The 14017-nt window shown below is 47.8% G+C and overlaps 1 protein-coding gene and 1 pseudogene across 2 annotated transcripts; both read right to left on the bottom strand.

Annotated features, from left to right (window-relative positions):
- Nucleotides 1-2064: 2064 nt before the first annotated feature.
- Nucleotides 2065-11747, bottom strand: CD207 (CD207 molecule; the record flags this gene model as incomplete). The annotated part of the gene is given in 8 exon segments (XM_082642397.1): nucleotides 2065-2093; nucleotides 2224-2372; nucleotides 2855-2973; nucleotides 3640-3842; nucleotides 4394-4593; nucleotides 4595-4760; nucleotides 6127-6243; nucleotides 11714-11747. Coding segments are annotated over 8 exon segments (1017 nt in total).
- A 1213-nt stretch (nucleotides 11748-12960) lies between these two features.
- On the bottom strand, nucleotides 12961-13577 carry LOC309815527 (hypoxanthine-guanine phosphoribosyltransferase-like; annotated as a pseudogene). Its single transcript has one exon. The product of its transcript is annotated as a hypoxanthine-guanine phosphoribosyltransferase-like (transcript).
- Between the last annotated feature and the right edge of the window lie 440 nt (nucleotides 13578-14017).

The raw sequence follows: 14017 nt of genomic DNA on the forward strand, positions 1-14017 counted from the left end.
TAGGCTTTTGAGGCCCTGTAAGCCTCAGAAAATATCATGGCAATAAGTGAAATTTTAGGCCTTACAATGCAAGCCTCTGAATCCGCTGCCCTGGTGACAAGTGCCCACCTCAGTGAAGAAGCTGGAGCATGGGGCAGGGTCACATGCTGCTCAGCATGGCAGCCCAGACATGGTGACTAACATGCCAGGCGTGACAGCAAGATGGAGAGCAGTGTCATGTTTGGACACATCATGGGATAGTTCCCTAGAGGCAGCCCTGAGCCCCCAACTTGTATTTCATTTCTACATCAGCTTGTGCTATGAGCACATAGCCGACACTGGGAAGAAATAACATTCTCCCGTAACTTGCTACTTCGAATTATGAAGAGTAGGAACAACCAAGTATTTCTTAGAGAAGACATAGATGTCTTCCATGCCTGCACAGTCCACCCCTGTGAACTTGCGCGTCTTCACTTCCCTGATGCCCCTGCCCCCTCAGATCTCAGATGTCCCTGGAGCTGGCCTACAAATGCTCCCTTGTGGACCCCATCGCTGACTGTCCATCCCTTGTCCATCACCATATTTTAAAAACCCCAGTTTCCCCATGTTCCTTCAAGATTCCTCCTAATGTCCCTGACCTTAGCCCCGACCCCTTTGCACCCAGAACACCACGCTGCTGGTCACAGTCACTGAAGGAAAACGTCCCCTCCCCGGGACCCTAAAGAGGGCACCTAACTAGGACCCCCAAGGAGGGGAGGGCCGCTCTGCTGAGCCCACCCCACACTCACACCGCACCCTTTCTTCTTCCTCTCTGCTCCTCTCCTGTCTGGTGCGGGCCTGGATTCCTGCCTCGGCCCCTGGATGGGGGATTTGGACCCGATGTCTGTGATCACAGTCTCTGTGAAGAGTGGGAAACCTGATGTGTCTCCCCATCGGGAGCAAAGGCAGAGAACAAAAGATGGTCCATGAACACCTGGGAGGAAAGACCACCAGGAGGGTCGTGACACTGCAGACACTGCGGTCCTGGCTCTGCTGCATTTCAATAAAAGCCAGAGATACGTGCTGTTCATATTTTATGGCATTTCTGGGGCTGGAACATTCCTACTCTCTGTAATTTTGAACCCCCAACTGCTTCCTGAGGACACCCCAGAACTTCATGTCCAGCAGAGCAGATGTTCTTCCCCGCACATTCACCTGTACCCCCAGGAAGAAAACAATAAAAGAGACTGGCCTTTTCCCAGGCAGCATTTTATTCTAATGAAGCTCAGAGGTGCCCTCTTCACTGAAGGCCCCTTCCCCTGCCCTCTGGGAAGAGAGGAGATGCAGAAGAAAGAGGAGGGGAGGCAGAAGGGCTCGGCAGACAGACTGGGTCCCAGAGTTTAGCGAGTGAGGGGGAGGGAGAAGCGCATGGACGCTGGTCCTGCTCTAAGGAGACACATTCCCATGTCAGCCCCACATGTGAACCAGTCAAGCCCGTCCCAGGGAGGAAGGTTTTCAGATCTCAGAGGATGTGGATGAAGGGGCCCATGGGTACATGGCATGAACAGGGTCACCAAGAGCAGAGCTCTGGGCTTCCCTGGTGGCGCAGCGGTTGAGAGTCCACCTGCCGATGCAGGGGGCACAGGTTCGTGCCCCAGTCCGGGAAGATCCCACATGCCGCGGAGCGGCTGGGCCCATGAGCCACGGCCGCTGAGCCTGAGCGTCCGGAGCGCCTGTGCTCCACAACGGGAGAGGCCACAACAGGAAGAGGCCCGCGTACCGCAAAAAAAAAAAAAAAAAAAGCAGAGCTCTTCCCACTGAGAACACAGCCACCTCAGCAGGCAACTGGGAATTCTGGGGAATCAACCAGAAAAGCCCTGAGTCTCAGCCTCCAGACAATTGCTTGGGCAGTCGAAGCAACTTTCATGCAGTGAAGATGAGGCTTCTCTGAAGGGATGGGATGCCCCAGGGTGCTGCCCCAGATTGCAGGTTCTGATTCACCTCACTGGGTGAATTAGTGAGCTTCTAATCCTCTCCACCCTCAGTTCCCATTTCAACCCAAGATCTCCTTTCGGTTTCAGCTGCCTCTGTGGGGTCAGAGAGCTCCTAGCCAAGGCAGATAGACTCCCGGATGCCTTCAAGACAATTTCGAAGCAAGAAAAATTAAGGTTCAAAATCACCCTGGAGTATGAAGGAAAGAGCCACATTTCCTTGAATTCAACAAGCATTGGAGTTTAAAGTTTGAGCTTGGAGGCCATTCCTGACATGGTTCTGATGGGATGTAGGGTCGTTTACAGATAAAAAGAAATTCATTGTCACAGGAGGCATCATTCCATAACTGCAGTGGGGTCATCTTTATATCCGCACAGTGTTCATTGTTCCCAGTGTTGTTGGGCTCACCTGGAATCCAGAACCTATCAAAGGAAAAAAACAAAGAAAAACATATTTCCAATGAATAACTGAGAGATTTCAACCCCAGCTTTGGTGCCGGGTGATAGCATCTCAAGTTTTTCCATGCCTGAGAGGAAGGGGACCAGTGATCTGTCAACCTCTGAGCCTGCAATCACCCCCAAGTTAGGGCCACACCAGCCCACAACTCTCAAGGCCCTACAGGAACCCACGGTGCAAAGACCTAAACTTAGAACGAGGTCCCTGCCAAGTCTGGGTGGACAGCCATGCTGCCAAACCGCAGAGGGCACCGAGAGGCCATGAATTTGTCCCCAGTTTCACAGCCAATTAGTGGCAGAGGTCAGCTAGATCTCTGTTCAATGCTGCTGCCCCGGATGATGGGGAAGAATCACAAACCCTGTGGTCAGTAGGAACTATCACTCCACTCTTCATGCCCTGGCCCTGGCCCAAGAGAGCCAGTCTGGGAAGGAGGGTTCTCGGGGCTTACTTCACACTCTGGACCTTGTTGAACAGCAAGTCATCCACCCAGTACCAGTACCCCTCACTCCCTGCTTTGCTCAGGCCGATCCAGTAGAGAAGTCCACCTGCAGTCCTGTAGAGAAACTCCTGCAGAGAGACAGAATGAGCAGAGGTGCTGCCATGACTCCGAGTTGGAGCATCTGTCTCTCTGGGTGTTCTTCACCCATCCTCAGTGACAGCCCGTGAACCCACAGACACAGGGTTAGGAGTCTAGACTCTGACTCCAGAGCCCATGATCTCACCTGCTCTGCTAGCCCACCTCCAGATGAAAGGAGCTTGTTCAATATTCTGCCTAACCAGGTAGGGGACTTCTTGGGTCAGACAGTGTCATTAATGCTATTCACAAATATTTCTATTTTCTGGGCACATGGAAAGATTGTACTACCCTGCCCTCTTTGAAGCTACAAATACTGCATCATTTTTTTGGCCAATGAAATGTGAGCTGAAGGGATGTCCGTTGCTTCCAGCAGAAGCTTTAAGAGCCAACACACAATGTGCCATGTTCCCTTTTCTCACCTCAGCAATTGTGGAAACATATGTTGAGATGAAATCTCCTTTGACCTAAGCCCTGAGTAACCACAGTGAGCAGAACCCCTTGCTGGCCCTCATTGGACATGCAGTGTACAAGTGAGAAGTAATTCTGAAGAATTACTGATATTTGGGAATTTTTGTCACCGCAGCATAATCTTGCCCATCCTGCCTGATACAGCTACCAATACACTCCCTTCCTAGAGCCCACAGGACAGCACTCACCTGTTCACTCTCTGAGGTGACTGAGGTCAGTTGTGAATCCCTGGACAAGCAGAACTTCTGGGCACTGTACCAGGTCCTTGTGACTTGAGAAAAGTAATAGAAGTTCCCCCTGAAGTACCTCCAGCCTTGAGAAACCATGTGTAGGATGTCATTTGGAGAACAAGAGTGAAATATGTACTCTGGTGTTCCTGTTTTCTCTGGTGCTGGCTAGGTAGGGATACTTGAGTGGGATCCCAGAGACAGAGTGAATGGGGCTGGGCTCTGGGGTCTTTGGGTCCTTGTGTAGGAGCTTGGGGACATTCTCTCAGATCCTGAAAGTCTGACTGAGATTGGTAGAGTCTCTGGGCTCAGAGAGGGGAGAGTGAGAGAGGCTGAATCAAGAATCTGTCTCTCTTGTGGGGAGGAGTAATTTTCCATTGGCCATCACAAGTGTCTGAGCCCCTGGGCTCTAGGTAGAGACTAATGGAAAATGGCTGGCTTCGGATCAATCAGGACAAAGAGACTCCCTAATGCCTTCATATTCTATGCCTTGGTGTGGGAACCCTGGCTGGTCCCTAGTGCCTTCTCTCCTGAACAGCCCCTAAGCCCTCCCCAAACCCAGTGCTGAGCCCTCTCTTCTTAACTTTCCAGCCATGGCTGCCCTGCTCCTCTCCCGCTTCCTCCACACACACCAGCCCAGTGGTATCATGCCTAAGACTGGCAAGGTCCCAAGGGCCACTGGTCAACTTGCAATGTTCTTTTCTGAGTCACTTACTTTGCTGTTGGAACAACTGGCTGATATTCTCCAAAGCTCTCTGGAGTCCCCGGACCTTTGCGTTTAAAGCACTGGCTTTATCCAAATCTCTTTTTAGCTCCGGGATTTGGGCATTGAACTTATCGACTTCTTCCCAACTACTTGTTAGCATCTGCAACCGTGCATTGGCTTCCTTCATGCTGGTTTCCAACCTCCGGATGCACACGATCCAGGCTGGCATTCACCATCTGGACCTGAATACCAGCTGCTGCCACGCCACCTCTATTCCTCTTTATTTCAGAACTCAGGGTGTTGATGTTGTCCACATGACCTTTCAGCAACTGGGCATTGGTCTTGACATCTGATATTGTGCCCATAAACCAGGGATCTGGATATGAGAAAGTCAACAGGTCAGCCAAGGGGATCCCCAGGGACTGGAGTGGGGCTGTTGCCAGGGTAATAAAAGGAAGGGGAGGGAAGGGATGGGCTCAAGCTTCCCAAGGACCCAACCCAAGGAGCAGTTGCCTACCCTCCACTCATTCATAATGTATTCATTCAACAAATATGCGATGGGCACCTTTCATGCACCAGGAACTCTGGGAGAGGCAGATCATGCAAAGATCGACAAAACATGGACTCTCTGTTAGAGGCTCTCACAGGTAAGCAGAAGAGGGGGTTAGAACCCAGTTCTAAATTTTCTTTGCCTGTTCACGGTGCATTTGGTAAAGGGATGCCTTCAAACACCCCTTTGTCATACTTCCCATGTCCCTCTGGGCTGCACGGCTTATGACTGCCCATAAGCCCCTCGCGGCTATGGAAGGGAGAGCCTATGCAGACTTCTAATCTGGAGGTGATCTCTTCTCCAGAGAATACAAAAAGGGAGAATTACGAAACCACTTCTTCTCTTCCCTTGTACAACCCCCTGTCACACTCTGTTCAGGCCACAGGCTTAGGTGCCATAGAGGAAACCAAAAGTAAGCCAAGTGGGCTCAAAGCAGAGGAGACTCTGCTCAGACCCCCCAAGTCCAAGACCAAATATGTCCCGAGGCCTTGAAGGGAGAGTGCAGGTGTTCCCTCCACCTGCTTTCTGGAGACCTAATGAGAGGAAGAAGCAGCAGAGGCCATGAGGCTTGGCAAAGCCAGAAGAGGGAGAAAGATACATCACACATCCAATGAAGAAGTAGGAAGTCTCCCTTCACATGACCTTTGTGGGAGCAGGAGAGTGAAGAGAAGGGGTCCTGTGGTGGGGGGTGGGCAGTGATCCCTAACACTAACACTAACCCTAACCCTAACCTGTTGGCCAGGTTCTCCATCTAGTCAGTTGGGGCTGAGGATACAGTTGGGACACCATCCCTTGTGGGGTCAGGAAACATCATGCTCACTGTTGGTGGCTACCCACAAGGCTCTCAATCAAAGGGACATGAAACTCAGAGAGGAAGGAGGAAATGACACAGGATGAAGATGGGCAAACATTTCTTGCAGACAAAAGAGCGTGTCCTAGAGCACAAGCATGCTGATCCCTGTCAGGAAAATCTCCCCGGAATTGGAAAGGAAGGAGCAGCAGCTGATCTTACTGGGGACGGGGAGGGGGCGGGGCGGGGGTGGAGGTGGGAGTGGACTCTCTGCACGTGGCAAGAGGGGAAACAAGACAAATGAAAAAGCCAGAGGCAGGAGAGACCAGCAGAGAGCGGGGGAGAGAGGGAGCTGACTGGCCATGGGGAAGGATGGAGCCCAGATGGAAGCTGAGGACTTACAGAGAATGGCCTGCAGCAGGACGGAGGCGACCAGAACCAGCATCAGGAAGATGATTGCAGCACGGACTGTGAGAAGTCTTCCCAGAACCAGAGATGGACGCGTCTTGGGAGGAGGCTCTGCAGGAAGAAAAGGAGAGTGTTCGTTGGACCAGCAAACTGTGGGTTTGGGCACAGAGCCCTGAGCAGATTCTGCACCATAACCCTCGTGGCACAGGTGCTCCCGGCCAGCTCTCTCCCCAAAGTCCTCTTATCTAGAGGAAAAGGGAAGTGACCCCCAGAAGTCATTGTGTTATCCCAAAGTTCCCCATTCCTGGCTTAAGCACCTAGGCTACAGCTCAGTCCTCTCCTCAAGGGCCTGAGCTTTCAGGAAGAGGCCATTTGTCATCTTCTCCGGGGGTCTATTACATGGGCACTTTAACTACCTTGTCCTCAGGCTAAGCTTTTTCTCTTATAAGACGGCTCTCATCCATCTTCCATCCTGCCATCCATTCACCCCACAAATACATATTGAATGTCTTCTAGATACCACGCACTGTGCTAGGACTGAGACACAAAGCTGAATAACTCACAGTCCTTGTACTCAAAGGGCTCACCATCTGGTAAGAAAGACAGACCTGAGCAAATAAATTACAATACAAGGTGATAAGCATAACGATAGAAGAATATGTACAGTTCAAGGGAAGTACAGAGACTGGAGTCATTTTAAGAAGTTCCAGGTAGAGGGATTAGCATATTGGAAAGTATGGAGTGCCTGGCAAATTATAGGTAGTTTGGCACTGTTGGAGTATAGAGTATCAATATGTGACCTGAGCAGGGAGGGCTTGGGCTAAGGAGGCACCTGGGGTCAGATCATAAAGATCCTTTTGGGTTGTGTTAAGGAGCTTGAACTCTGGCTTATAGGTGATGTGGAGCCAGTGAAGGACTTTAGGCAGGAGAGAGACAAGGACAGGAACACTGAAGAAAAATCAATCTGATTGTGGTGAGGAGCAGAGATCAGGGTGTGGGGAGTCTAGAAGCAGGGAGACCAGTAAGGAGACCACTGCAATAAAATATTCTACTTCTGTTTAGGGCATCTTAGATGGTATAATATCCCTCTATAAAATGGGGCTTGGAGATTCAAACTGTAAATGTAAGATTTGGCTTATCCTCTCTGCTTCCTGCATTTGTGAGGGTCTCAGACAATGTGGGTGGCTCAGCAATATCAGACCACGAGCTGCTCTTTCATTCATGGGAGATGCTCAGGGCAGAGAGGAGCTGATTTGGGGCTCCATGAGGGACTAAGTTTTCTCCTGGGAAGCTTCTGACACCTTGAAGAAATCTGCCAAATCTGAGAAACCTGGTATATAACAGATTCTAAACAAGTATTTCTTGGAAGGTAGGAAAGAGAAGAGGAAAGAGAGGAAGAGAGGGAGGAAAGGAGAAAAAGAAGGAACCCAGTCCAGATAATTGGATGGATGGATGGATGGATGGGTGGATGTATGGAAGATGGATGAATGGATGAAAGAGAAGTGAATGGAATAGTTGATGGCTGATCATGACTCAACTCTGAGATTCCAGTCTGTGGACTGGAATCTGTCTTCTAGAAGCTACTGTATCTTTCTATGGCCTCCAGCAGTTCTCATTCATTCCCATAATAAAGGCATGAGGCAAGTGTGGTTTTAAACCTTACCCAAAAATGCATAACAACTCTGGCCACAGGACTAGAATCCTGACCTGGCTTCACTGACCCTTAGCCAGTGGAGCTGGATGACAGGTTGGTGTCAGGGACCAAGGTTGGAGGCTAAATGATCAGGGCTAAGGAAATAGCTACCTTTACTTGCAGAGGCTTCTACTGCCTTTGATATTTGAGAGGATCCCACCTGCCTCTCTGACTGGTTCATTGTGCTTACAGACCCGTTGCTGCTCCCCTCTCCAGGCCGAATAGGCCTCAGACTAGAGTTATTTCTCTGACTGGTTGAGGGAAACCAGAGAGGACTCCACACCACACTTTCCAAGTGTTGGGAAGGAAGCTGGGTCACAAGGATGGTGTTGTATTCATCCTGTCTCATTTCCTCCCTACCCACATAACGTCCAGGCCTGCTGTCTGTTCTAAGCTTTGACGTTAGCTAATCCCACAGACTGAAGGTCTCACTCCTAATTCACTGCCAGTCTCTGAACATTTATAACCATGCCTGTTCTCTTAAAGCTGCTCACCTAGTTGAAGAGCCTTGGTTCTACCAGGGCTCAGAAGGAGTCAGAATGTTCTGTTTCTGGGCTCTCATGCTTGTTACCCAGCCTAATCCCAGGATCACCTCAGCCCTTCTGCTCCTGGTTCCTGGCCTCACATCCACGTCCCAGGGCCTGGGGATGGAGAAGAATGCAAGTTACTTTGGATTCTTGGTAGAAAGCACCACTGGGGTTCTGGTCTCCTCCTGAGGCATTTGAGGGAGAGCAGCTGCCACATACCACCTTGGAATGTCTGTCCCCTTCCCTCTCTGTTGAAAAGTTGACTTTCCCCAACCTCTGCTGTTATATAGCATGAGTGATTGGTAGAATGCCCATGTGCCCTCCCAGTGGTCCCAGGAAAGGATCTGGAAGCCTCGCCAAGCTGGGACGGGACTCACTGCGTAAGGTGGGACTGGGCTTGGGGGGCATTTACTCCAAGTGATGGAAATGGAGGCTTCAGGTAGGTGTTCTGCTGATAGCTGGACAAAAGGCTGATCCAGTATGAGGAAGATAGGCAAGAAGCAACCACAATCCTGTGGGCCCTCTGGGGTTTAGAGATGGTTTCTGTAAAAGTCCCGACCACGAGGAGTTACATTTCCCACTTTGCAGGGAAGATGTGGGTCATTAGCTATTTTCCTCTGGCCATGCTTATCCGCAGGTATTTCCTGAGCAGTCTCCCATGCATCCCTCTGGGTGCTCTATGTGACCCCTAACCTGACAGCCCAGAGGAGAAAAGACCAAGTGGGAGGTGGGTGCCTCAGCCTCACTTTCCAGCCAGGAAGGAGGACAATTCTCCCAGACATTTAGGAGATCCCCACTCTTCCAAACAGAGGAGGAACTTTGGGCCAGATCTAGAGTGACCAAAAATCACTGCTGTGATGAGAGAGAGAGGTCAGTGCTCATTTTTCTGTTGCCCCACTGCCATGCTCCTGGGGTGCTAAGGCCTCCTCTGGATAAGGATGGAAGAAGGAAACAGTTTGGCCACTCTCCCCTTCTCTGGTTGGGACTCTCCTTATGCTTGGAGGTAGACCATAGGCATAATCAATGGGAGTGGAAAAGAGACCCGGGCTGTTTGAAATGCCCCAGCAGAGCTGGGGGTCATCTCCAAGGAGTGGTGACCCGAGTCCCTCCATCCAAGGCACAGAGGAAACTAAAGTGGACAACAAACCAGGAAGAGGGGTTGGAGAGGATGGGAGGAATGGAGGGGAGGGGAGAATGAGATGAGAAAGGAGACAGTTACGACAGCTGGTCAGACTGATCCACAGGCTTCACAGGGGACTCCTGTATATAATGTGATGCCATATTTGACCAGCAGATCCCAGATAACCAAAGGATTCCCTGCCACTCTGGATGTGTGCCCTGGGAACAGGGGATAGGGCAGAGAAACCAAGAAGAAAGAAATGGTACGTGGGGCCCTTTATCCATCCTTTCCTCTAGAATGCCTGCTCTGCACCAGCTGCAAAGAGAAAGAAAACCATGGACCCTGCCCTCAGAAACAGTGCTTCTCTTGGGAAAACATGGCATCCATCATCCCAGGGAGAAGGGAAGACTTTCCCAAGACCACAGGGGGCCTCCTCAGCTCTCCCTTGACCCTGGGAATGAGTTCCCCTTTTTTAGAACATTGTGTGAGGGCAATGTTTCTCTGGCACAGTGACAATGGGCTAGACCTCAGTGAACAGGCAGTTAAGTCTGGTACCATCATAAATAATGTGGTATGGATATGCGGGAGCTGCCTGGCTGCATGGAAGGATCACTGTGTGCCAGGCAGAGGAGGCTGCTCTGAACTATCCGGGTCAAAGAGCCCTTGCCTGTGTCCTTAGTGAGAGGGCAAATTCATGGCAGGAAAGTAACACAGGGCTCTTGGGAAAAGTATGCATAGTTTCCTTTTGTATCTTTTATTTCTTTATTAATGATATTCATTATAGAAAAAAATCCAGGTGAGTGGATTCCCACGGCTCCTGCCCAGGGACCCCTCCCCCAGAACCGGGGGATTGTGGAATGAGAGCTGACCTTTCACTTCCATGCATAATGCATAAATAACTTGTAATAATTATCATTTAGTCCTTGACCTCATGGATCCTGCTTGGCCATTGGAGTCAAGTTCCCAGTGCCCAGAGTAAGTAAAACCCAGCAAGTGTCCAGTTCTGTCTTAATGGGACTTTTTTGTGCTGCATGTACTACTCAAACCTGTGCTCAAACCCACAAAAAAGAACAGGACCTCCAAAAACCCAAAATCCCGTGACAATATCTCCAATGCCACAATGGGACATTCGTCCTCCACGAAACTAAAGTCATTAAGCCAAGAAATTATAAAATCCCAACATATGTCCACGTTCTGACGAATCATAACACCGTTCATTTTATACACCGAGGATGTGGATGGTTCCCTCCAACTTGCTTTTTCAACCTTAACTACAGGTTTCTTTTCCAAATAATCCCACTTTGCTCTTTTCAGAAAGTAAATGAGATAACTGCTCTCACCTGCAATCGTTCGCTTTTAGTTTCTTTTCCCATCTTGCTAAGGTTACAAACTTCTGTCCCCTACTAAGCTCTCCAGCTGGCCCTTTAGCTGGGTCAGTCTCCCTAATAGAACCTTGAACTTTCATTTGCTTCCTGCTGCTCTCTAGAGATATCCCTTCAGCTGCTGCTTTGATCTAGAACACTTATAATGAGTGTCTTCCATCATATTTCAAATGGGAATATCCCCAGAGAAGTGGATGGTCTTGCCTCTCATTCATCCACTCAGGCATCCATTTATCCATCCAGTGTAACTTGTCAAGTGCCCTCTGTGTGCCAAGCTCCGTGCTGGATGCTGAGAACTCAGCCTTGAACAGAAGGGCCATGGTTCCTGCCCTGTAGGGGACTGCAATTCTCTCTGCATAATTCTTGGCACCTTGCACGTAAGAAAAATAAAATATATCCCTGATTAAGCCTAAAGCAGAGACAAAAGAAAAATGTAGTTTGAAATGGTGTAATACATGACATTTTTCCAAACTACTTTTATTTAAAACATAGTACAGAGATATAGGAACATGTTTTCATTTCCTGCAAATTGATCTGTTTCTCACAATATATCTGACTCTTAACTACAGGAGAACTACGTGCTCACACTGCCCTTGCCCGGAGCTCCCTTCCCTGGGCGGGGCGGAGGAGAAGGAGAGCTACGTGTCTAAGACCTATTGCAGTGGTCCTCACCCTCAGAGCATGTTTGTAAAGATGCAGCACCCTACCCCCAGAGATTCGGACGTAATTGGTATGGGTTGGGGCTCAAGCATCAGTATCTTTGTTAATTCTTGAGGTGAGTCACATGCAGCCAGGGTTGAAAACCACCTATCCAGTGGACAAACATGAGTCCTGGGATGGCATTCTGGCTCTGCCACACCCCAGTTGGGTGGGTGATCTGTGGACCCCTCCATCGCCTATGCCAGTTCAAGTCAAGTGAGACAACGCTATGTGGAAATATCTTGCTTAGTGCCACATAACAAGAGTTGCCCAGGCTGAAATACTGTATGTTATCACTTATATGTGGAATCTAAAAAATGCAACAAACTAGGGAATATGACAAGAAAGAAGCAGACTCACAGATATAGGGAACAAACTAGTGGTTACCAGTGGGGAGAGGGGAGAGGCAATATAGGGGTAGGAGATTAAGAGGGACAAACTTTTAGGTATAAAATAAGCTACAAGGATATATTGTACATCTGGGAAATATAGACAATATTTTATAATAACTATAAATGGAGTATAACCTTTAAATATTGTGAATCACTATATTGTATACCTGTAATTTAGGTGATATTGTACAGCAACTTACTTCAATAAAAACATGAAAGTAAGAAAGAAAGAAAGTAAGAAAGAAAGAAAAGAAAGAAAGAAAGAAGAAAGAAAGAAGGAAAATAGACTTAAAAGAAAAAAGAGTTGCCCAGCCTGGATGCTTGGGTTTTTTTGTTTGTTTGTTTGTTTTTTCTTTTAAAGAGACAGACTTTATTTTAAGGATTTTTACACTGAAGAATTCAAAAAGTGGTACGTTTTTGGAACATACTGATCTGTATTTAAAAGGAACCATTGACAGAGATTCAACAGAAATAATCAGAACAAGCAGGAACATACAGTTAATACTACTGAAACCTACTAAAATATCTCCAGAACATATGGTTTATCCAACATAATGATACCTCTAAGTGCTATCACTGATATGAAACTGACTGCTTCTTACTTTTCTAAACACATAGTGGTATAATTAACAATATTCAATCACTTCTGTTCTTTCCTGAATATACAAAAATTAAAATACCAACTAAAAAACTAATATATTCTTCTCTTTAAACGTTTCTTACAGATACAATTTCAATATTTTCATTCAATAGTGGTGTGGTTTAAGAGATTTTTCATTCACGAGTCAAACAACAATCCACCCAAAGGGAACTGAGCCTATAGACTAGGCTCATAGAGCAAATAAAGAGTTCTGGAATGAAGCAACTGACATTGCTAAAATACAAAACAGATAAAATTCTTAGAAAGTACATGCAATAAGCTCTACTAAGCAGCTGGCCACAGATCTAGAACATTTGACAACTTTACTGGTGATTTCAATGGGACTCCAGATGTTTCCAAACTTGAACTCTCATCTTAGGCTTCATATTTTGCTTTTCCAGTTTCACTAATGACAAAAACATGATTAAAATCCCTGAAGTATTCATTATCGTCACGAGCATATCCTACAACAAACTTGTCTGGAATTTCGAATCCAACAAAGTCAGCCTATATCCAACACTTCGAGGGGTCCTTGTCACCAGCAAGTTTGCAACCTTGACCATCTTTGGATTATGCTGCTTGACCAAGGAAAGCAAGGTTTGCATTGTTTTGCCAGTGTCAATTATATCTTCAACAATCAAGACATCTTTTCCAGTGAAAGTTAAGAGATCATCTCCACCAATTACTTTTATGTTGCCTGTTGGCTGGTCATTACAGTAGCTTGTCAGTCTGATAAAGTCTACAGTCATAGGAATGCATCTATCACTATTTCTGTTCAGTACTTTGATGTAATCCAGCAGGTCAGCAAAGAATTTATAGCCCCCCTTGAGCACGCAGAGGGCCACGATGTGATGGCCTCCCATTTCCTTCATCACATCTCAAGCAATCCATTCAGTCCTGTCCATAATTAGTCCAGGAGGAATAAATACCTTTTCCAAGTCCTCAGCATAATGATTAGGTATACAAAATGAATCTAGGTTAACCTGGTTCATTATCACTAACCTCAAATCCAAATAGTTTCTCTCATCTAACAGTAGGGGGAAAAAATCACCAAAAAGAGTTAAGTGATTCCTTAAAAGCCCAAACTTCTAGAAGTCTGAGATTGTTATAATCAACCCATGAGGTGCCTTTATAGAGATGCTCTAAGGCTGTTTGTGTAAGACCGCGTATTGGTCATCTTGGTATGTCCAGTCCCAAGACGCTGGGGCTGCGGGTCACCACAACGGAGCTGGCTGGCGTGCTGGAGTGCAGGCTGATTGTTGAATGAAAATGTCTGGCAGCATTGGTCCAGAGTTGAGTCTTGAACCAGAAATGAAAAAGAAAAGTGAGCCACCTTGTGGCCAAAAAACAAACCTCAAGACTCTGTAGCCTAAGTGCTCTTGGGTTGCAAGTGTGTGCACTGGGCCTTGAGAAGAGTGGCCTACCGCCTGTC

Source organism: Mesoplodon mirus, assembly GCF_964341445.2.
Source record: "Mesoplodon mirus genome assembly, chromosome: 14".
Classification (NCBI taxonomy): domain Eukaryota; kingdom Metazoa; phylum Chordata; class Mammalia; order Artiodactyla; family Ziphiidae; genus Mesoplodon; species Mesoplodon mirus.